Here is a 24,680-nt window from a genome sequence, read left to right as displayed (position 1 = left end):
AGAAAAAAAGTGTCTAAGCAAGTTGAAGACTTAAAAAAAAATCCTATTATACTTAGTCAGGGACACAATTTCAAGAATACGTGGCTGAAAAACATGAAACCCGGTCATTTTAAAATACGATGCAATAGATATATCTGGAAAAGACATGAGTTTACCAGATTTTCTAGTCAGCAGAGTATTCTTTATGTTGCAGTCATTTCTAGTCTTACTTTAATTTGAAACATATTTGTATCCAGGGATAGGTCCTTGCAAATGAACTGTGGGGTTTTTTTATGATCTTTTGATAATGAGCTCTGCACAGTGTGGAGTTTGTGCCTTCTCTTTCTGACACCGAGTCTTTTGCTTGCAGAAGGACATGTGTGAACAAGGAATCCATAGCACGATGAGCACAACAGATCTGAAGCATCCCAGTAATGCTGAGAGAATAGTTACATATCAAGGTAGGAGAAAATCAAGATTCAGGACTTAAAAGAGAAGGGGGGATTCTGAGCTGGTGTAAATTAGGAGTTTCACTGAAACAGAGAAGTGTCTGGTGCTGCAGAAATGGTGGGTTGCTGTGCTTATGTTGCCATGATCCGAAACTGTGGCCCCTTCTTCAGAACAGTGAGCATCAAGGAAAGCCCTGGGCTGCTTTGGCCTGGTGGGGGAATCACGCTCAGAGAGCAGAAGCTGTGCTTTGGCAGAGACTATCAAGGGGAGCTTTTCCCAACTGGTGAAACCTGCCAAACAAGCTTGTAAAATTGGGGACCAGAGTGTTGGTTTTGCTCAGGAAAGACCTTGTGACTGCATCGCCTCTATGGAGCCATTGTCAAGCATATTTTTCTTTTGTTGCAATTACTGCATTTGTTGTGCAAGTTTTCCTATCAAGAATAAACTTGATATTAAACGCACTTTCACTCCATGGTTGTAATCTGTTAAAACAAATCATATAAGGTGCCTGAGCCAAATACTACTCATGTCAGGAGAGTGGTTTTTGGTGCTGCCCTTCCAAACTGGCTGGGTCCTACAGACATAAATAGTATGGAAAGTTGGTTCATTGGCTTCTCAGAAACTTAAAAGCACATGTTCAAAGATGTGTACTGTCAGCAGAATAGGGATTGCGTTATTCATCTGCTTATATCTAAGACCTCCCCTGTAAGGACTTGTTTTTAAAATGGATTGGATCACTTGCTTGCTTAAAGGCTGTTTTCATTTTTATATAGCAATTTATACTTATCCCCATGTGAGAGCTTCATCAGTCAAGGCCTTATTCTTGTGAACCTGATGTATTATTTTCCATAGCAATGTATTACAGAGTCCTTTCACAGAAACTTGTCTTGATCTGTGGTAGATAAGACTGACACTGTGAGGGATAAAAGTATTAACTGGCAATTTCCGGTTAAAATAGTCCATGAAATAAATAACAATAATTGAAATAGTAGGTGAAGATTCTGTAAATATTGAATAACTTTGACTTAAGTGATATTTTTGTAATCGTGGTAACACCAATTCCACGTTCTAACCTTCTAGGGCGGTAATAGTAAGGTGACCTTCTTCTGCTTTCAGATATCAGTGGATCAGTTTGCGCTCACATGAAGTTCACAATCTTTATTCACAAAAATTCTTGGCAACCATAGGAATGGTATTTTAATATTATGAAAAAACTGCGAAACTCACACATTTTTTTTACCCTTAAAGATTCACAGTCTCCCCCCCTCCCCCAAGATAAATGGTTGTTAAGAATGATATAAACAAGCTTTTTTGGAAACAAAGAAAGTGAAAAGGAGGAAAGGGGGAGAGAAGTATACAATACTCACACCCAACAGTATAAAAACCCCACCCACCCACCCAACCTGACTTTCTTCAGCCTTTGAGCATACCTTCTAAACTTCGTGATACAGCAAGTGACAAATCTCTTTCTGGAAGATCTTACTTCTAAAGAAAATGCTACTGACTCACCAAAGACTGTTTGTGAAAAGTGCCAGCCAGAGCAGACAGATTACTATTCATCATCCTATGAACACACAAATTCTCCTTTGCTATATTACGTGGTGCACCTGTACCCTGAGAACTGGCTACCAAGGGGGTGAAACCAAAAGGGCACTTTAATCATCACTTGAGAAAATTAGATTATAGTTTACTAAAACTGAGACACCTCTTCTTTTAGACCAATATTCTGCTATGCCTGTACAGATGGGACTCTGCTATTTATTTTACAGATCTCCTACGCATCATGGGCATTGAATTTTACTATTTTGCTTTTCTCTGAGGTTAAATGCTTTTTGACTAAAAAGCATTACTTGTATTAAGTAACAGTATTACTTGCATTACTTGTAGTAAGCACAAAGCCTCCAGAGAGTCAACCTGCTTTTGTTTCTCTTCTTTACTGAGAATAGGTTATCCAAAAAGATTTGAGAATACTGCTATGTTGCAATTGATAACACAGTGACATTTATCAGCTTAAACAGTGTGCTGAGACCATGGGTCTGTCAGAAGGTGAGGCATTAAAGAGACTTCTGAGCTTTTGCTTCTTCCAAATCATAATGAGATCCTGACTCTACTCCCATGAGTTACTGATTTGCTTTTGACAGTGGTGGGGCCCAAATTTTACAAGGGCGTATCTTGCTAGGTGTGTTGTAAGGATAATGCAGATAAGCCTCGCCAAGTGTTATCTCATAGTCTATGTAAAATTCTACTTAGTTCAAGGATGTAGTGGACAACTTCTAAAATAGACTAAAGATCGTTAATCAGCATTTGTGGAACTAATTTGAGGATGATTTTGGAATAATTATGAGATTGAAGCTATTGACATAAAGCTGTATGACTGGCAACATGGGCTTCCTTTTCTATTTCTTTTGTATAATAGAACAACTGTCTGTACTTAAAAAATATTGACACTCACTGAGAGTACATCTTAACTGCTAATTTCTTTTGTTTCTGTTATCTACCCAGTGTTAATAAATTACAGAGAACACTTTATGTTTTTAAAATAACAAGATTACACACAGTCCATTTACTAATTTGGGGGGAAGAAAAGAGTAGGCTGCAAAGGAAGACTCTGCTCAGCCTCACTGCAGACAGCTGTGGGGAGGAGCAGACTTGTTGGACAGGGCAGGAAGGCTGTTACGTTACCCCAGGAAAGAGGGAGGATGAGGTATGAATACGGCTGGGACCAGGCATCCTCTTACAGAAACCTCTAATCTCGCCTCTTCAGAACTTCTGTCTCGATCTGCATTAAAACTTACAAAATTTTAATTTTAATGAAACCTTTAACGAAAAGTCCTATCAAAGAAAATTTCTTCCTTTGGCTTTCCTCCCCTTTTACTAATTTGTGTCTTTAGACCCAGACCATAAATCTTGATTTACGTTTAACAATTTAACTTAATATTACTAAATATTACTCATTTAAAAGAATTCTCAATACATTTCAGGGTCTTTATGATTTTAAATAAAATCTACTTTATACAGGAAGTCAACACAATGTCTATCTATGTACCATTTAAATCTTCAAATTAGGCCTTTAAGTAAGTGCTGTGATTTTCAGTATATATTAGGCAGCATAATGTACATTGTGAACACTTAATACCAAGTAAAGGAAATAATATATTAATACATTTATTTTTAAAAAGCTGAAAAAGTTTTAACAAAAGCTGATTACTAATCATGTGACTTCTGTATTTTAATACATGTCTAAACCTTATATATAGGGAAAAAAGATTAAAGCATTTTTAAGCATATTTTTACTGTGATAGATGAATGTTGTGTATCTATCCACTGTAAATTTAGCTGCTATGCTGGAAAAAAAAACCCCAACAAAACTAGCTTTTGCTAGTACAAACCAGAAATGGTACTGTCAGACTTTAGACAGCATGGAACGGTAACAAATACATTTATTGATAAAAACTCCTAAGAGGAATATAGAAATAAGGAGTTACATTTAATGTGAAAAAATGCAGGATCTTGATTGTCACTAAGAAGCACACTGAGAGATGCACTTCTATAGCACTTCTAAAGCAGTTACGTGATTTCCTTGCTTGTTTGGTCATGCAGGTGATTAATGCTGCAGAAGGCAAGTAAACTCAAGAAGTTCTCCAGTTACAAAATTGTATTTCAATTCAATTGCGTTACATGTAATTATGACAATTAGTCTGAATTCTGGATGTGATGACAGGGAAACAGCAGTTGTGAAAATACTTTTTTTAACACATAAGAATTAGCTAAGATAAAAGTCATGCAAAGAATACCTGTGGCATCATCCCCCATAAGGAGTATGTTCTGCCTGGTGTAGCAGAGCAGTACCATGTCTTTTTCACCATCTACATCTCTGTGAAGCCTCACAGGGTTTTTGGCCTGCTGAGTTAATGGACAGAACTCGTGTATAAAGGGGTCCACAGCAGTGAATGAAAGGTCAGTTGATACAGGGTTATGTGACTGCAGAAAGACTTGTGCAGCACAGGCAGACATATGCTTTCTTGCAAGGGGAAGGCTGCTTTTGAAATTAAAGTCTTCTTTTCAGTTTTTGTGTATTTCATGTGCCAGGAGAACACAATGCTCAAGCTGTAGCCCAACAGAACAAATTTCCACAAGGAAAGCGGCAAAGACAAATCATAAATAATTTTCAATATCTACCTTACATTTCAAAAGAATTGCTCATTTTCTTATGTTATGGTTACACAAGAAAAGTATTGCGAACGTGTTAGGTTTTGGCTATTAGCATACATGCGCACACAGATGCGTCTGCCTCAAGTCCAGCAGAGCATTCCTTGCCACTCGGCAGCCTATTTGCGTGCGTAGGGCTCAGAGGATGAGATCCTCCTAACGGAATACAGCCAAAAATGAGACAGGTTGCACAGATGGTCTTTCTCCAGAAAAACTTACCTGAACAAGCTTTGGTATTTTTTTTTCCTTTTAAAGAATTTCTCTTTTGCATGGATTATAGGATTTTCCATAAGGTTAACAAGAAAGGCTATGCCTGCTCTGAAAACTTAAGCATTTACTAGTATCCACTGTCAAAAGCACACTATTGAAATAACGAATAAGGTTCACTTCCTCAGAATGTGTAAATGTCCCAACTTAGAGTTAAACTTTCAACAGCTGAAAGACAATACCATTGACATGTACCTGGCACTAGTTACTCAGGTTTATTTTTTCCTGGAAAGCTGTTTTGGGCGACAGAGTGGCGTCCGGGTTTCCCAGGTTGTTGTGCTGACAAACTGCAGTGGTGGTAAAGGCAGGGAGTCTGACAAAATCTCATTAATCATTTTAAATTAAATCCAACATTCCTCTCCAACACTGCCAAGAAGAAAGCTAACTTTTACAAATGAATACTCTCTCTGAAAAGAACTGGTATCCTGACCATGTTGCTTTCACATAAATATGCTTGATTTCTGTCATGTACACATACTCAATAAGTAGTATTTTTAAGCTTAAAAAATAATGCATTTGTTGGATTGCTAGAAATCTGAAAAGTGCTTTTTGCTAGTTTTCTGTATTGGGTGCTATGAGTGAACCACATATCTGAAAATTAGAGCCTCTTCATTCTTTCACTGAATTGTAGTTTTTTGCTTTTTTAAACTATAAAGCAAATACAGAAAGTTCCTTTTTAATGCAAGAAAATTTCACATAGGGAATGGAAGTATTCTGTGTAAATATTTTCTAAACCATCTCTTCTCTAAGCTTGTTTATATGAATAAGAAAGGAAAACTGCAAATTTACTAACATCATTGTCAGCAAAAGCACTGAAGTGATGAAGGAGCAATGTGATCTCTTTGAAGCTTTTTACATACACATTCATTTCTGTAACTAATCCTAGCTATCTGGTTATGATGTAATTACACACATCGTACGGTAAGTCTTAATTTTTAACATCTGATAAATGATACTAGAAGATCACATAAAATTTTATCTTACTAAAATCACTATTATATGTAAATTATAAAAGTTTGTATATTATTTCTCTTTAAGGCAAAATGAAACCATAATGTGCCTATGGGAGACACAGGAAATCCTTTAAGTCTGTCCTTTGTCCATTTTAATAGTGGTTTTGAGATTAGAGTGGTAGATTTTACAATGGCAGAGAACAAGTCATCAGCCTTAATGTTTATTAGTTTTGATACTTACATGAAATATGTGAAAAGAAAAAAAAATCCCAATCCAATATAAGGCAAGTAAATGTGACTTTTCTAAATACTTAATATTGTTATTTTGACATTTTAACGTGATCAAGTAGGTATACCTCAATTTTGCTTAAGTACTTAAAATAATTTAATACTTGTTTTCCAAAAACAGAACTATAAAAAAATCAGATTGCATAATGACAACCTTACACAGAGAACAAAACTATTACCACTTCAAAAAAGAGCAATTCCTGTTGATAAATTTGTTTATGTAAAGAACATTAATAAACTGCAGTATACTGAAGAGGAAATAGTAACATTTATTTGCCCAGCTAGACAGTTTATTTTCCTAAATCTGTATTTTGAAACTGTTTATAATTTTTCTTTTTCCAGTGTGGGGGGTGGGAGGGAAAGTTTGAAGAGACCAAATTGATTTTTGTTTCTGAATGCGAATTTCTGCCCACTTCAAAATTGACAAACGTGTCTCTAACTTATAATTGTTTAAGCTTTTGTATGTTGAAACAGCTTTGATTTATTTTAAAAAGCCAAAGCTGTATAGATCTGTTGTTTAGAGTATGAATGGAAAGTATTCAAGACAGAAATAGAGTTTTGAGAAAATGTAGAATATCAGACACTGTCTATAACTAAACCATGTGAATATGTAATATACGCTGCATCCTTGAATAAATGCAATGAGAGCCTCAGAATTTAATACAGGCAAAAATGAGCTGTATTATGTGACACTTTACATGGACACAGGTACACTCATTTCCCCTACATGAACAAAGAACAGTTGTCCTTCTGTCACATCTGTGTATACTAACGTTAGCAAAATTTCAGCAATGACCATTCAGAACACAACTTCAGTGTCTTTTAGGACCGGAATAACTAGCGTTTGCAGGGGGCTGGGCTGCAGGCTCATTCCTTCCTTCAGTGCTGCATACAGTTAGTGTGAAGGCAAATCACATGGCCAAAGTTCAAAGGACATGCAGTGATGGAATCATGATAGCTCGGGAATCACTTTGCAGGTATGAGTGTGATCATGCTCATGTCATTAGGCTTGGGATCCTCTCTCTAAGTCTTCTGAAGTGCTTGATCAAGTAGCTATTTCCACATCACATCATTTAGTCACACCTGGATCAATGAAGTATCTATCACTGTTTTCTTTTAAAATGTATGTGGAGACACCAATAGTGTCCTGAAGAAGACACTGCCCAAAATGTATTTTTTAGAGGGCTTTTGGAGGATGACTAAGAGAATTCAAGCTTTATCTTTCTCACTTTGTAAGGGTATTGTTACAGCTGCTTACGATTTTTTTTAAGACAGAAAATTGCCTAACTTCACGAAAAGCCTAGATTCTTAAAATGAAAAAAATTACTTCTCTGCCACTCTGGAGAAAGACTCAAACTTAAAAATAAAAAAGGACGGATGAAATGTCTATTGTAATTTTTTGTTTCTTGGTTACCTCTAAGGGAATTCACACTTGGCATGTTGTCTGCTGTTTTCTGTTCCACTTTGAGTTAGTAACATAATGTACAGCATGAGTTGGGTGCTAACCATCTAACACTGTTCCAAATCCTATTGTGAAGATCAGATGCTGTTATCTGTATGTGATTAGGGTTTTGTTTTGGGTTTTTTTTTTTCTTTTCCCCTGGACTTGCGTCTTATGGAAACTTTGACCATATCATCCTGTTTCTAATTTATCTTCTTGGCTGTTACACTGGCCTTGAAGCTTTCTAAACATCTAAATAGATGTACTCATCTATTCCAGAAAAAAGACATGCTCTCTGCCTGGAGGTTTTGTTCTGTATCTGTTTGAGGATGGGAACTGAGGATAACTGGAAATTAAGAGAAATGCAGATTAAAAATTCATATTCTCATATCAGTGCAAAATCAAACCCAGTATCACTAATGTCAACATAAACACCAGTCAGAAGAGAATTAGACCTCGCTCTGCATTTGTGGTTTGAGAAGAAAACATTTCCTGATAAGATTAGTTGCAATTTCAAAATTCACTGAATTCTTCTTTTTAAGTGTATAACTTCTGAGGAGTGTTTTCTAGAAAGCCATATTCTGCAGCCTTCATGTAAGATGACTTTAAGGAGCAGAGAGACACTTATCCATTATTGTTGGCTTTACAGATTATGTTAAAAGTTTTCCAACTTGTCATCTTTCTTTTTTTTTTTTCTTTTTACAGGACCAGATACCTGAGCCTTAACCAAAGCTCCCTGACGTACCATATACTCTTTATTTGTTTTTGAGATTAATTGACCACTGTGGAATGCATCCTTGGGCTTTCTGAAATATATGAAATGATACAGGGTGAAGTGATGAGAAGTCATCCTGAGAGAGAGGAGTGATATTGTAAAACCTGTCTGGAAGACAGCTGCAATACTGCTGGCTCCTGGCTTTGGCTGTGTATGCTACACAAATACAAATGGCACTTGCACTTGATTAACGGTAACGTAAAAAAAAAAACCAACAACTTTTTCTGGGTGCATTTTTGCATCTGGACCAGAGCTATAAACAAAATGTACTAAACACTTGAAACAGCACCAGTAGCTACAATTTTTTCTCCCTGTCATTTATGTAGCCCTTATGTGGACTGTCATTGTCATCACTCTTCTCATATCTAAGACAAATGTAACACCCCCTAGGTGCCAAACGGAAAGCAGCAGTGTGGGCAAAGTGTGTGCCTATGAGCAGCATGACCTGCATTCAATTCCTCGTTCTGCCATAGGCTTCTTACGTAAAAAATCAGATTAATCTGTAAAACAGAACTAAAAATATCTTCCTACCTCACCTCATGGTGTGGTACGGAAAAAGGATAACTCTATTTATTACCATGATGAATCCAGATGCTAGCGATAGCTGAATATTATGTAAACAAACATAATCAGGAACAGCTCTGATTTCAACTACATGTTATGTCAATTTAAGAAAGGCACTGTTCTATGAGTTATCTGAACAAAACCCAGGCAAATCCTCATTCAAGTCCTGCACATGCACAGCAGTTGCACTGCTAATATTCTACACACTTCACAAAATGTAAGACACAACCTGACTGAAACCATTTTTGAAGTATTTTCATAAATATAGAACTATTTAAAATCTAGCTACATGACAGATTTAGAAAGAGTAATTCAGTATCTGAGCCTGAAACGGCTCTCCAGTCCTGCACAGTCACTGCTCTATCTTGCACAGTCAGTTTTTAACAGCTTTAGCAATGAGTCATCTGGTATATATTTGCCTAGGCATTTCCATCATTGACACTTCTAGACCGAGGGAAGCAGTTGAAAGCAGCAACACATTAGCTGCCCCTACCACTTTCCCTGTTGAGATTTTTCCTTGCTTACCGTACCAAATAGATTATTGTAGTTGTCTTATGTCCCCAATAACTAGTGTCTGCAATACAGGTTAGCTCTCTCTATGTAAACTGCATGATCTCCCTAGGCTATCCCTGTAGGACATCAGGAGTGATCTAAAATAGAGGTTGTAATCTTGAAAACTGAGTGAATAGCAGATTGGCAATATGTTAATTCAAGTTAGTCAATATAGCATTAAATATCAGCTTAGATATTTTACAAGTGTTCTGTCATCTCCTAGAATAAACTTTATTGTAGTATTCAGACCAACATTTCTCTAACATGTATCTGAGGTAGTCAGCATTGTAAAAAAATGCAAAAGAAAGAAGTACAACACTATTTTAAGAGATAAAAGGAGAAATTTTAGTTAAAATATTTTACAATAAAATAATTATGATTATAAATCTCTTTAGTTAAATATATACACATTACATGGTATTCTAAAAAGAATGAACTTATTAAAGTTTCAAGCAGATCTAATGCACAAATTCACCACTTTGTCAGCTTAGGCTGTAATGTCAGTTTAACATTCGTAAATGGCTGTGTCAGACTAATGGCATTGTTTTGTGCAAAACTAAAAAAAAATACGAAAAACAAATCTCCAAATCCTTCTGTTCCCACGGTAAATAGATAGAAAAGGTAGTTTACACATACACACACTTACACACACAAACTTTGATTGCATACAGAGGTTAGAATGACCAGCACTAAAATAACCCCCATCTCTACAAAATAATTAATTTCTTGAATTGATGTAGTTTTTGAAAATTACAAATTTTAAGTGCTAGCAAATTGTGCTTTTAGGCAGCCACATGGCCAATAAGGTAGATGTTGTCATAAAGGTGCCCTACAAAATCTTCACTAATATTCTGTGCAGCTCGTCGTGTATTTCGGATGAATTCCCTCTTTGACATTTTGTTCTTCACGTGAGGGCTTGTTAGATCAATGGAAAGCAGAATCAAAGAGTAACACAGTACATAAACTGCATCTAGACAAGAGAGAATAAATAAGCAAGTTTTAAAAAGGAAACAGTGATCATTAAAAATATTGTTCCCTGTCCAAGAACCTTATGGTCTTCATCATCTGGGCTTATAATTATATATATACACACACACACATTTGTAACAACTCAAAAGGGTATCCCAGTGAAATAAAATTTAATATAGCAATTTTCAAAGTAGTAATGTCAGCACATTGCCAAATGAGCATTTACAAATCTCTTAATATTTCTACATTATCCAAAAGTCACTAAGGGCTTTATGCACATTCATTTAAACAGATTCTTGAAGTTTTTGTAAACTAAGGCCAACATCCTGCTAAAGCTTATCTTTATATATGTAAGCAGTCCCACTGCTGAAAACTGGCTCCCCCCCAATCAATTAGAAATGCTTGTTAACTTGAGTGAGGCCCCAAATTCCCTCTCATTTCTGCGGGACTATCCACAAGGTAAAATGTTAAGTGTATAAGTCTTTGCAAGAGAGAATTTAGAGATAGTACAGAGCTTAAGCACAGACAAAAGTGAAGGTAACATGAAAATAAAACCCACTTATCACCTAGGTCTAAGAAAAGAATCTGTATGTTATTTTTGGTTTTTTTTTGTTTTTTTTTTTTTCAACCTGAGTGGGATGATGCCTGTACACTGAACCCTCCCAAACCATGTTTGTACTTTCAGAAATACTTGTTTAGGTGCTGATTTTAAAACTATCATAAACAGTAGCATCATCCAGAAATATGAAGACTGATCCACTGAATCAAAGCTCTTTTTTGCTTACCAGGGCTAAGGCCAAGCTCTCTCATCAAATCAGGGTTACAAGCACAGAATCTGTGAGAGAACTTTGTTATGAGAGTCTCAAGGTACTCCCCGCGCTCCTCAGGAGCATGAATGTGTCTGAAGAACTCTCTCAGTGCATTTGGCAAGAACTGATTTCTGAAGTTGTGCAGCGTCACAAGGTCATCCAAAACATCTCGCCTGGTAGAACAAAATCCCACATAATTAGAGAAGTTTCTTTTAACTGTTTATAAATATGAAAGTGTAGGTTTTAAAAATAAAAATGAAAGCTTTAAAATAGTTTATGAGCTTTGTTTTTTGCTGAACAACAATTATCACTAACAGCACAAAGATAATATAAACACATGTTCTTCAGACACAATAGTAGCCAAATACTATAAAAATACACATTAATCAGAATTCTAAGTTTCTTTATATGCATATTCAATCATAGTCTACATAGAGGCTTCGCTTCCTTTAAACTGTCTGACAAAGCCATTAAAAAAGACAGTAAAGGGAATAGATTCATGTGTGTCACACATTTTGGTGCCTAAGTAGAAGCTGTCTACAGGTTCTACAGAAGCTGTTGCAGGACTGACTTGTTAAAACCAGGCTTAAGTTAGATAAAATTTGCTCACGGAACCCCTTTAAAGTCTAAGTCCATCAGGGTGCGATGCTCTCAAGCATTGTCCACCAAACACAGAAATGTCTAAAGGATTCAGACTAGCCTACATTAACAGATGTGCAAAAGACATCTGAAGGAAATTTGGAAGCAAATTTGAAGTGAACCAAAGAATATTCTCGTATGTTTCTCCTTTCTATTAAACATTTCAGTACTAAGAGGGGAGTTTCAACATTTAGAAAACTAGTTTTTATTTTTAGTGCCTGATTACACTCTGTTTACAAAGGGAAGATGAGTGGCAGTAGGGGTTGCCAATATTAACTTGCAATCTCATCCGTTAAATGGTTTTATATTTTTTTTTCCTATTGCCAGAAAAATTGATAATCTAAAGTTTTACAGTACAGGACTGTCAGTGGTGATAACACTACAGAATGACTCCTTTTATTCCTTTAGTGGTACAGGCTGAGGAGGATGAGAAGCAGGAGAGGATTCCTGCTAGAAGCGCTGCTGTCCCTCTGCTCTTCCTATTTAAGGTCCAGTTATTATTCTCCTCCTCTTTCAACTTCACTTGAACGTGTTGGTGCTCCTCTTTCCTGATATTGCACTACCCCAACCTGAAGGTATCCTGGAGGGCAAGAGAAAGCATTGTGGAGGTAGGAGAGCATGCTACAGCAGGGAGAGTGTTCCCCACTGCAGCCCATGCTGTCTCCAAGAGGATGCTCTATTGCATCTTAGGAGGCGGGTGTGACTTCCATTCGAGAAATAGCAGACAACCAAATAATGGTTAGATGATTCAACATTAGTTAAAAAGCTATCATCACTTGGTAAAGTGATAACTGCTTTTTCTGATTAACACCCATACTAGATAGGAAAAAAAGAAACCTTAAGTCAAAGAAAGCAGCAAAATATCTATAAAATCTGAATGTCATACAGCACAAAGATTATCCTGTGCAGTTTAAATGCTCACTATAACTTCAAAACAAGTTATGCCCAGAACTGCAAAAATGCAGAAAAAGCACAGAATGTGAGATTTACTAGTTATAGGTGGTATTTTCAGGGGATCTTAAAGTGTTACAGTCACATAAATACTGGAACTGAATAACTGTTCAGATTTAGCAGCAGCATTACTTAGTTGCATTCTCTTGCATTTTTACATCTTTAAAATTACATAAATACAAGCAAAATATTGTTGAATGGTGCTGTACATTGAAAATGATAGGAAATGTCTCAAGAGAAATTCAAATTACCTTTCATCAAGGTAGATTCTCAGCTTCTTCCAATTTAGTGTTCTTGTGCAAAAGATAAACTTAGCTATTTCTTTTGGCGAATCGTCTAGTATGCCCTTGGACATAAAGTAGTTGACTCCCTGAGATAAAATACATGTACGTATAAATATATTTAATCTTCATAATGTGTTTAGGAACAAGTATTGTACGTGGCAATGTAGGAACATAATCCTACTAATTAGTGGGTTTGTTTTTCAGAATGATTCCTCTTCCTCTAAATCACATTTCAACATGCACAATACACTCTAAAACTATAAATCAAATGCAAAGAAACAATTTATTGTTATGGTTGAGATTTTACATATGCTCACAGTAGGAAATTTAAAGTTATGAACCCCATAATGAGCATGATGGTTCTTTAACAATTTCTTTACAGTGTAGACCAGTATTTTGGTTTTCACGCTTTTGTACTTGCATTTAAAATGGTGCAGGGACCATAACTTTTAATTTCATAACTTTTGTAAATAAGAAAATCTTAGCCATAATGTGTTTAGTCTTTAATATCTTTCATTAAAACATTAATGATCTCACATGTATATGAAGTATCACATTCAAATAGATGCATTAAATGCATTTGTTTAAATGTGTAATAATGCAAATAAACACAAGCACGCTGATTTCAAAGCATAAGTAGATATCAACATATGCATACACATAAGAACACTGTGCCTAACATAAAAAAGATAGAACAATTGTGTATATTTTATATTCATATTATGATTTCCAGAATTTTCCACACTTTGCCAAGCACACATTTCTTATAGAATACACATGCCAAATTTCATTTAAAAATATTTCAGTGGTATTCTGGATTCTTTCTGTTCATTGAAATATCCCAAAGCATGAAACTGTTTTCCTTATGATCTCAGAAATCAAACCCAACCTAATGGATTTTAAAAACGTTCCCATTTTTCAATTAAAAAAATCTAAACCTGAGAATAACTAACCAACTAGTTTCAATTCAACTTGGCAGGGGCTGGGAGTAGTTCTGAGCATTTGTTACAAAGAATTGTTATGATACTTAAGTACAGTATCTCTTGACTATACCATAATGTTGAAATAATGTGAAATGTGTAGGACAATGCATTTCTGCATAGGATATGTACCAAGGCCACAACCTAAATCACCTTTAAAATACTTCTGAAATATTTTTTCATAAATCTTCTGATATCAGACTTGACAATATTTTGCAAGTCTGCCCCTTTTAGTTTACATTACATCTATAAAGATGTAGGGGCAACCTGTCATTCAGCGTATAAACTAACTTCCCAGTGCTCTTCAATTTTGCTTAAAAAAGAAATAAAGGACTGAGTGCAGGTTTTGAAAGTTGTTTTATGAAGTGGATTAGTAAAGCAAGGTCTCAGTTATATCAAGCAAAAAAGACATTAGAATATATGCTTAAGATATCAGTAACACAAGTGAAAAGCCAACAAATACCTGTAATATTGTCTAGCTGTTTTTACCAGTCCATAATTTTTGCTTATGTATTTATAGAAAATAGCAGTTAATCAGCATACTTTAAAAAAATTAATATTTTATAAAATAAATAAAAATATAAAGGTTTTATACAGGTAAGACAGAAAAAAATCCTAGCAATTTTAGACCCTGATTTTAAGAAGAATCTTTATTTGGGACCATAATGAAACGTACTGCACTACAAGCTTGCATTTAAGTCCAAATCAGATCTTATTTAAGTTTGTCCATAATATGGATGGACAACATAAAGTTAAGTACTTTCTTGAATTAGAGCTAAATAAGAAACTAAAAATGGGAGATCAAAATAAACATCAATTGCATATTAATTCCTCGAATATTTTGGCAATTTATACAAGACTAGCAGCAGAACATCTCCTTTACATATATCCTGACTTAATGAGACTTATGCATTTGCTTCAGTAATAAGTATTTGCTTAAGGTAATACAAACTGAAGCCTGGTGAGGAACTCTCAGTAGTATTCCTGCTGCAATTTTTTAACAAACACTTCTGCAACATATCCAGAAAATACCTGGCACATCATAGATGAGGCAGGATGAAAATAACACTTTCTTTAAGGCAGAAAATGGGTTGGTTTCTCTGTGACAGTAAATGCCACAAGTAATTTCTTTCATGCACTAGATTTCAACTCATTGTAGGATCTTCACCTGATAGGCTACCAAGTCTTTGCAAAGCATTTTTATTCCCTGTCTCTAATTCCCTCTCTCTCCCACCACCACATATAAGGTTTGACAATATCTTTCTCTGCAGTCTCATTATTAATTTTCCTCATCTCCTTCACAAATAAACAGGGTATAAATAAAATATACTTCAGCACATGCCATCATTTTAGTTCCTTTTATTTCTTCCTAAGCAACCACAAATACTTTGCAACAATAGAAACCTGATTTCTCTTTAAAGGTCTTAAATTTTGGCTCAGAGCAAATTAAATTTATTTACAAGATTTACGGCATGTCATTGAATCTGCTTTTTGTAACACTGTAAACACTGCCTGGAATCCCTCTCAGAACCCACACTTCAAATAAATCACTTTTGGTAGCTAAAATGGTCGCTTGTGGCAGGTATACTAGCTGAAATAAGTAGTTCTACACACTATTAAAATCTATGCTAAGATTATTTATCAGTCATCTGGTGATTCTTTTAGGAAACATTTGACTGAAGTCAGGTAGGCAGATCTGTGCCACTATCTACCAGCTCTGAAGAGGTCTTTTTAACACTTAGGAAAGACTGCAGAATGAGCACACACAGTATGTTCTTCTAATTCCGATTTAGTGGAAAAGTAGTCAGGTGAACAGTACAACAGCCAAGACTTCCAGTAGCTCTGTGTCTGCCTAACTTACATGAGGAGCCTGCTTGTCACTATAATGTTCTCAGCATTAGAGAATTAGGAAAGATGCTTTAAGGATACCTTGTCTTTGTGGCAAGAATGCTACCACTGAATTTCAGACAGCTCCGGATAAAATCTTAATGTATGAAAGTGTTGATTTAAATTATGTATGCAAATAACAATCATAACTATAGACTAATAGTAACAACAAAAGCCATTTGTTGTATTTCAGTATGTTATTTTTTTACAGTTGCTCCTTTTTTTCCAGTCACACCATGCTTGTTTTACCAACCTATTCTGTTACAGCACTGACGCTCCTAGCTTGCTTTCTACCTGTTCCCAAGAGCCCTTCCACTCATTTATGTCCACTAATACAGGATATCTAAAATTGAAAAGCTTTCTTTTTCAGCATTGGTTTCATTTCTGCATTGATTTTCTTCTCTGCTAAGAGTACTTTCAGAACATTTCAGTACAGCCGTCAACATTAAAACTTTTGTAGTTGCATTTGACATCTCTGTTTAGATATGCATACAAACCAAACCAGACATATTCTAAGCCAATGGCATAGAAATTTTGGAATCAGTATTTTTCTACACATAAAAAGAGAAATCATGTATAATATTTAAATGGAACTGTTTGCAAAGTCAGAGCTGGGAGACAATGAAGCTTTTTACCTAATCTGCATTTAAAAGTAGTGCAGGAAAATATATGACAAATGTATTTGTGAATGAAGACAAATTTCACTTAATATTTGAAATTTCAAATGTCACATAAATGGTTGTACACATGCAATATTTGTTTAGCTTAAATAGTTTTAAAAGGTGACTAAGGAAATCACTAGTAGCATATTAACATTAACATTTTTAGGTGATTTATAATTCTGTGAGTTATATGCTTTTACATTTTGGTAGGATTACATAAGTATCAACAGAAAATGCTGATTTCTTTCTAGTCTGTACTATAGTAAAAAAAGACAATTTTGATCACTAACCAAATTAAACCTTCTTAAATAAAAGCTGAAGACATATGGGAATTCAAGTTTAAATACTAGCTTAATTATTTAGATAAATTATTTGGGGGCAGTGACTGTCATTTTCTTCTGTATACACAGTATCTGGCATAGTAGGGCCTCAATTTCTAATTGAGGCTTCTAGGTAACATTAACATTATTAGTAAATAATAATTAGACATGTATGGTATTATTATTCCCATTTTTCTAGGGAAATGCAGTATCTTACTATATGTCATGGTGCATCTTCTGGAACAAAATGCATGGTACTGATGTTATATTTTCTAGCAGCAGTTTTTAAGATTCTTTTCCTAAGTTACAAATCAAGTCATTCGGTGACAAATGTGGACACAATATACAACATACATTTGAAACAGTGTATCTTTCACTGTATGTCTTTAAAATACAGTCTCAGTGATACACATTTATGATGGCAGAAATCACAAGTAGAACGTAGAAAAATTTTTCATGTTACACAGAATCCATAAATAATAATTTACAGGATTAAAGTTCTCTGACTTTCATGTAGTTTTCAAAATGTTTCAGCTGTCTGGTCCATTCCAACTTTTTAGATAAATCACACAAAATAACTTCTTCCCTCTACAACATACACACACTTTTAATATTCTTAGGAGAGATAAATCAAAAATGCATCTCAAAATTGGCTTGCTTAGTACATCACTATGAAATAGGACAAGTTTTCAAAAAATTTGGTTAGAAATATAGAGCACAGTAAATATTCCATCTTCTAGACTATCTGTAATGAAAAGTCAGGTAAGGTAGCTTTATGCAAGTGACTAACAATTCATTTATAATCAAGAAAAGGCCAGACAACTGACCTCCCTGGCAAAAACTAAGGGCAGATGGTAATGAATGAGACAATCAGAAGAGTGGAAAGCCAGGCTTAGTATAAGCATTGTCTTACTGTACTTTATTGTTATTATGCTACATAGAGGAAATCCTGACCTCATTAAAGTCTGAGAGTTTCGGTGCAGTCCAGATTCCAATAGAAAAAATCTCCATAAAAATAAATGCTATTAAACAGAATAAGTTAGAATCATTATCATTAAGAATGAAACAAAAATTAGATCTTCTTTCCTGACCAAAGATTCTCTTTTCCACCTTCAGTTCCAATTTTAACTACATAGCATAGCTCCATGTAATAAACTTGACAAAATATTTTGTAGGGAGTTAGAAACAGTATACAAAACAGTGGGAAATAACTTCTGTTTGCTTACAAATTCTGAGTCATAAGCATATGAGATATGAAATGAGCACTGCATGAGAAACATTTCACATACACTTAGAATAAAATACAGCAGAGACCATACAGGCAGATTAAACAATGTAATATTCATATTCAAGTGTTACTACTAACACTAAACCACCCCCTCTCCCTAAAGAAACAAAAACCAAGTTCCAAAATCTTGGCTACAATGGTGCTGCCATATGAAAAAACCCCAAAAACAACAAACAAAAAAAATAATGAGAAACCAAACATGCACTGGAGGTTTTTTTTTTTTCAGATTACATGTAATGTGATTAGGCACATCCTTTCAGCAGAATGTGACCACCTGCTATGAATTATGCAAGCTCATGCACACAATCAATACATTAAATTACAGCAGATATCACAACACCATGCACACAACAATGGCTAACCAGAGAATCCTACCACAAAGTGTGTAGATGCTCTTCCCTACCCCGTGAGCCACCGCTAGCTCTGGAGCTGTTGCTGTGGAGCCTGGTTACCCATTTTCATGACATGGGAGGTGTCCTTTGGAGAATCTTGCTCCTGTGGCTGTAAGTATTCCTATTTTTATAGTAATTTGATCAAGTCTGTTATCAAATGTAAAGCAGAGTTTGGCAGGAAATTCGGAGACGCAATTTGTAATAGTGGAATGTTATATCATGTATTCCAGTCACAGTGTCCTTATAATAATAATTCTGCCAATATCACAGTCGTAAACAATAAAAGCAATAGTATTTGTGAATTCTCCTGAAACTCAGGCCCTGCCTGATTCCTACCAGGCTATGGTGCTCCACAGGGAGAGAGGAACAGAAGCCCTTAGGAGATTTCATGAGGTTCTTGTCTCTCACTAGGCCTGAAGCAGACTGTATGACTACTGTACAATGTAACCATAATGAACCCAGAAGAAGTAAGTGTAGCATAATAAATTTAATACCTAATTTAGGTATACTATAAGGTAGCTCTAATTTGTAGATCTTAATTTCCTTTAAAAATAACAATTTTTTTATTCAGTGCCTTTTATGAAGGCTCTAAATGCTTTAAACCTACCAAGATTACCTTAAATTAGGTTGGAATATAACAGCATATTATAAACTAAGACAGTAAGGGAAAAATTACGTTAAAACAAATTGAAAGACAAAGAAAAATTTGGGTGGACAAAGCTGTTACCCATTAAAACTTGATATATTCCTGAAAATACATTTAAGTTACCTAAAATGCGTTTCATTTGAAAAGCTTTACATTTATTACTAAATTCACTACAAGCCTGCTGAAAATCAATGCTAATCACTCAAGTGGCAAGGTGCTGATAAGACGTCTCAGCACTGCGTATCACAGTTCAAGGCAGAGCTCTACCAGGGAAATTACAAAATACTGTAATTTGTGACTAATAAAAGTAGTGGGTTTCTTTATCAAGCAGAATATGAGATAAAGCAGGAATTTAAACAAAATCACATTATTGTAATGATTCATACAACTGCTTTATTTATTTCACACCGTGGTCACAAGTTCATGTTTTCTGTATCATACCAGCAGAGTGAACTATTGGCTCCTAGAAGTATATCTTTTAATGTCTCTTAATCCTTTTCCTACTTTGGATTTATTCAATTACCACTTCCTTGTGTATGTATAAATGCATGCAGGAAGTTAATACTACTTTTTGTTCGGTACCTTCTTTTCCTAGGAAACATGAAGCAGGAGTCTGGTTTTGTACGCAAAAGACTCTCTTTGTCACTTGGGCATTAACTGCATATCTCCTAGGCAAAAGCTGCCTATTCTCAAACTCTTTTCTTCTTTGAAAGGTGACAGAGCAAAAGCAGAAACTGACTTTTTCAGTCAGTTACATGAATTAATAAATGGAAACCTTGTAGGTTGACATGGGGTATTTTTTGAAAATAAATATATGTTGTTATATACTATAAAGAAAGATTATGTTTGTGCATAACAAACATCCACAGAAATCAGATGAAACTGACCTTTAGGACAGTTTAGCAGTACATCTTTTTCATCACATTTCAAGATTTGCTCCTTGATAGAGAAATATTTAAAAATCCCTTACAAGAATCTGTAACATTCATAGAAGTAATTGGTGTTACTTTATACCTCATCCTGCTTTAACTGAAGTAGGATCATACTCATACTCTGCAGAAGCATTTTAGCATTTTAATTCATGTAAGCGTATTATTATCCTTTTTAAATTCACCATTGTCTCTTCAGTTAGGATCTCTGCCTCATTCCTAAATCAATATGTGGTTATGAATTTCTGGCATCCATAGGTCGGACTGCTGTACAGAGCACTTAAGAGGCAAGCCATGTAAATGATGTGCACAGGTACCATATGCAAAAAAAGATCAGGATAGGGCTGTACCTTAGTGTTAACCATTCCTATAGTAAAACAAGCACCTATTAAAACTTGGCTTTTAATATGGCTGTAATTATAAAACAATAATCACAATTATTTTAACTGTTTATTACTGTCAGCAACAGTTCACTTACCTCATCAGGGTTGGCATTAAAGGTGAGACTGCCCTCATCTAGCTGCATATACAATTTTCTAAAAGAAAATCCTAGAGGCGGATTCTTATTGTATATAGAACAGTGACCCCAAGTGGATTTGCACAACCTATGAAAATAGAATTAGTCTATTATCAAAATTATTTTCTGTATTTCATGTATTTTACAGAAGCAAAATGTAATCAACACTGCAAAGCCAAATACTCAAACTATAAGAAAAGTTAGAAATAGGTTGCTTGTAACAGTTATTAAGCCTTTTGCATGTATGTTGCTAAAGTCTTCATTTATAAGATTATTGTCTTCTTCTCACACAGGTTTTGGTATATTTGAGTGCAATCTCAAAACACGTCCCAGCAGGTGGCATCATAACGACATACACACAGCTGAGACCTCTGGCACTCCTGGTATCTGAACACTGGATAACTGTGACAAGTTGTTCTTCTGCAGCAGTATGACAGTTTAAAAAATTGTGTTTCTTTTCCTGTGCCCCAGTTGTGCAGTGAGTGGGACACCACATCTGCACAAAATTATGCCATTAGCTCACTGCTTTCTCCATCTGTCCTCTTCCATCTGACTGTCCTTTTTCCAGTCTTGACCACTCCTAATTATTTGATCCAGCCCCATCCCTCTATATCTTCCATCACTTCTCAGTTGCTTTCCCTTCTATCCCACCCTGACTCCATATCTCAGTTTCATTGGTTTCTGTCCCTCATCTCAGTCTCCTTGATGACACCATCTGAAATTCCCTTGAATTTTCACTTTCTAGGCACTCCAATTGTTATCTAGATTCCTTATTGAATTGGTAGCTCTGCTTCAACACATCTGTTTTGTAAATAATTAGACACAACGCTTAGGACCCAGCAGGTAGCCACTTGAGGACATGGGAGAGACGTTGTTTTCAGTTCAGGAACCCGGGAATTATTTGGACTGAGTTTGGCAAGTGCTGTGGATGCAGTTCCAAAGTCTAAACTCAAACACATCCAATACAGGTGGAATACTGAAGACTACGATGTCTACAGAGATTATGCAATTTGAGATTTTTATTAATTTGCTACATCAGAACACATTTTCACTACCAAAGTGGATACTTTGAACTGAGTACTATTTGGGAAGATTTCACTAAATGATTGAGCTATTTCCCAGGATGAACTCTGAGGAAAATATCTATTCCCCCCCACCCTGTACATTAAGAATATATACTGCATACAATTAAGAAGCTCTAGTATCTTCAAGCTTTGGTCCAAGGAATTTATTTGTATTTAATGTGGTTTTGATACCAAGAACCAAGTACAATACAATGCATACTTACTCACCTGCCAAGCTATTTGATATAGATAAACTTAGAAGCTTAGCAGGATCTTCACTAGAATTCCTGTTTCCTGCCAACAGCCCTCAACAGCAGAACAAATGTGACTAAGAAGTTGTAATTGTATTATCCTATTACTGAGTTCATAAAGCATGATAGGAAAGGAAGCTGCCTAATTCAAATGCAGAGGGGTAAAGAAATACACAAGGAAAGAAGAGATGTAGAGCACAATGAAATGAAAAGAAACAGGACCTGAACAACCACCCAGCTATTACAGTAATACTACTTACTGTCTGTTAACTTATGAGGTAAGAATATGTTTTGAAAGAAGATACAAGTTCTGCTGACCATCTACGCTAAAGATAAGTATGATTTCATGAGTCTTTTCTAGTGTTGTGAAACACCAAATATCAAAGAAAATATTTTAAATTAAATTTTGATCTTATACTATTTTATTTGATAGAATGTTTCTTTATTTATTTCCTGGACATACAAACTCTACATATGTTATATAAATGTGTTTCAACTCTTAGACTGCAGAACTTCCACTTGACACATTTGCAGAACTGACCTTTTCTCTCCCCCTTCCCTCACCATCTTCCAAAAAACATACACTTAAGTTGCTCTAAGTATAGTAGATGACTTCTCATCCCTTTCTACCTGGAGCTTCAGCTGAATAAGCTTGTTTGCTCAAGCTAGATACTAGTTTGAAGTTCAGAGAAGTAATAGTACAAACATTTGAGATGTGCTTTGAGCTAATACAGAAGTGAAGACAAGTCCTTGGTTTTTTTTCCCCATGATATATCAAACAACAGGTGTGTAGTAATACACATGTATATTTGTACCAAGCACACTTGTGTATGTAGTAATTTCCACTAATACCTGATAGTAATTAGAAATCCAGAATAACACATTTTTAAACTATATTCGTGTTTCCCTTATGTCAAATCTCATTTAAGTCAGGAAACCTTTGCTAAGGTTAGAATGACAAAAAGCACATGTTGAGACAAATTTAAAATCTAATAATTATTTTTACTATGTCCAGCTGACACTTTTTTTTTTTGCTTACCCTTGCCAGAGAAGCTCATCATTAGCAAGATCCTGCCAGACACATGAAGCTAGACAGAGATCAGTTGCATTCAGGTATGACAAAATGGTAAAACTAAGCTCTGGTGGCAGCATTTCCAGGTTAATGAATCCTTCTTGTTCTTTAGATTTTCTTGTCTTCAACAGGTGGTAGATGTCAATGCCTCCTTGGGCTTGTTTGCGATGGCTTGTATTGGAAACATTGTTAGTAGCTACCCTCCTACCATGTTCTCTGGTAAGATAGCCTTGTCCACTGTACCCTTGGTGTTGCAGTTGTTGGTTCCTAGCAACTCTCCAGAGTCCCTGACCCATCTGCGAGCCTGCTGGACATAAAATCCAAATTAAATGTTGACAGCTATTTACAAATATTTGTAAGACAGACTCAGCACACACTGGAAAAATAAAATTGTAGGACTGATCTGAATAGGAAAAAAAGTGAGTTTTGTCAAAGTTATGCTGACTATGTAATCTGTCTCCAATGGAGCAACTGAATAAATACTGAAAAAAAACCCCATAAACCCCCTAGTTTTTAAAAAATTTCTGTGCTTGAAGAGTTACAAAATTAACACTAAGCTTCTGCAAACAGTACCAAACATTATCTATGTCCTATGCAAGTTAAGAAGCCTTAACCATCAGAACATTTGGAATTATTATCTTCAGAGTTCCTTTAAAAATAAATAAAAATAGCTTATTTAGAGTCAATGAAGTGCTATAAAATGTGAGGAGAAACAAAAATGTCCTGAGTAGTGGGCAGCACACAAAATTAGACTGTGACTGACATTAAGACAAACCTTAATGACTTCAATGATAATGCATTAAGGATTTAGTTTCTTGTTTCTGAGCACCCAAAATATCTTTTCAAGCTTTCTTGCACAGTAGCACAAAAACTTCATGATAAGATTTCTGTATCTTACTTATCACTGTGTTTGTTATTTTTTGTCAAACTTTGCTGCAGATGGTAATAAAAATAACAGATCCTGAATGTTAGTCAGTTATCAAGATTTTTGAATGCCACAACTCAAATTTCAGTAACCACCAGTATCTACCAAGAGAGAAAATCAAAGTACAATAAATCATACTAATGCAGTATGGGAATGTTGTCTTAATCCCATCACAAGTAGTGTATATATGGTGATCTATCTTATTTTTCAACCTTTGCTATGATGACAGATCACTAAAGTGATCATACTAGGAATCTGCAGGTTCCTGATGCTGACTTTCAAGAAAGAAACACTTATGGCCTGGTCTGGTAGGATCTCACATGTATTTGAAATTATTTATATTCTATTAGCACAGGGAATTAAAAATGGGGCTTTAAAACTGTTAAAGGTTAGACATGAATGGAAACTGTTCTACATAAGCAGAAAGAAACAAGCCATCGATGCAACGAGTGATTATGGGAGAAAAATGGAGAAATTAGAGAAATTACAGGGAAAAAAAAGCATAACCAAGATGGAAGTAGACAAAAGACAGATTCAGCTGGCTGGTGAAGCAGTTATCTACGTAAGTTTCCATTCAGGGGAAGTTCAATAATTCATTTCTAGATAAGGCCACAGTT

General features: G+C 35.3%; 1 protein-coding gene across 4 annotated transcripts in view; it reads right to left on the bottom strand.

The window, feature by feature from the left end:
* Window positions 1-9,707: 9,707 nt before the first annotated feature.
* Window positions 9,708-24,680, bottom strand: part of FBXO8 (F-box protein 8) — an 18,837-nt gene continuing 3,864 nt past the window's right edge. Inside the window, exons 2-6 of one of the 4 annotated variants that reach the window (XM_072861517.1) lie at window positions 23,106-23,445; window positions 20,713-20,839; window positions 13,098-13,216; window positions 11,233-11,429; window positions 9,708-10,448 (exon numbers count right to left, since the gene is read on the bottom strand). In XM_072861517.1, coding sequence (XP_072717618.1) covers window positions 10,261-10,448; window positions 11,233-11,429; window positions 13,098-13,216; window positions 20,713-20,839; window positions 23,106-23,434 — 960 coding nt within the window. In that variant the 5' untranslated portion in view covers window positions 23,435-23,445 and the 3' untranslated portion in view covers window positions 9,708-10,260. The remainder of the gene's footprint in view (window positions 10,449-11,232; window positions 11,430-13,097; window positions 13,217-20,712; window positions 20,840-23,105; window positions 23,446-24,680) is intronic. The other 3 variants (XM_072861518.1, XM_072861519.1, XM_072861520.1) reach the window with 3 other exon arrangements.

This window comes from Ciconia boyciana, chromosome 5 (assembly GCF_034638445.1).
Source record: "Ciconia boyciana chromosome 5, ASM3463844v1, whole genome shotgun sequence".
In the NCBI taxonomy this organism is placed as follows: domain Eukaryota; kingdom Metazoa; phylum Chordata; class Aves; order Ciconiiformes; family Ciconiidae; genus Ciconia; species Ciconia boyciana.
Note: the sequence above shows the minus strand (reverse complement) of the source record. Positions and strands in the feature narration are given on the sequence as shown.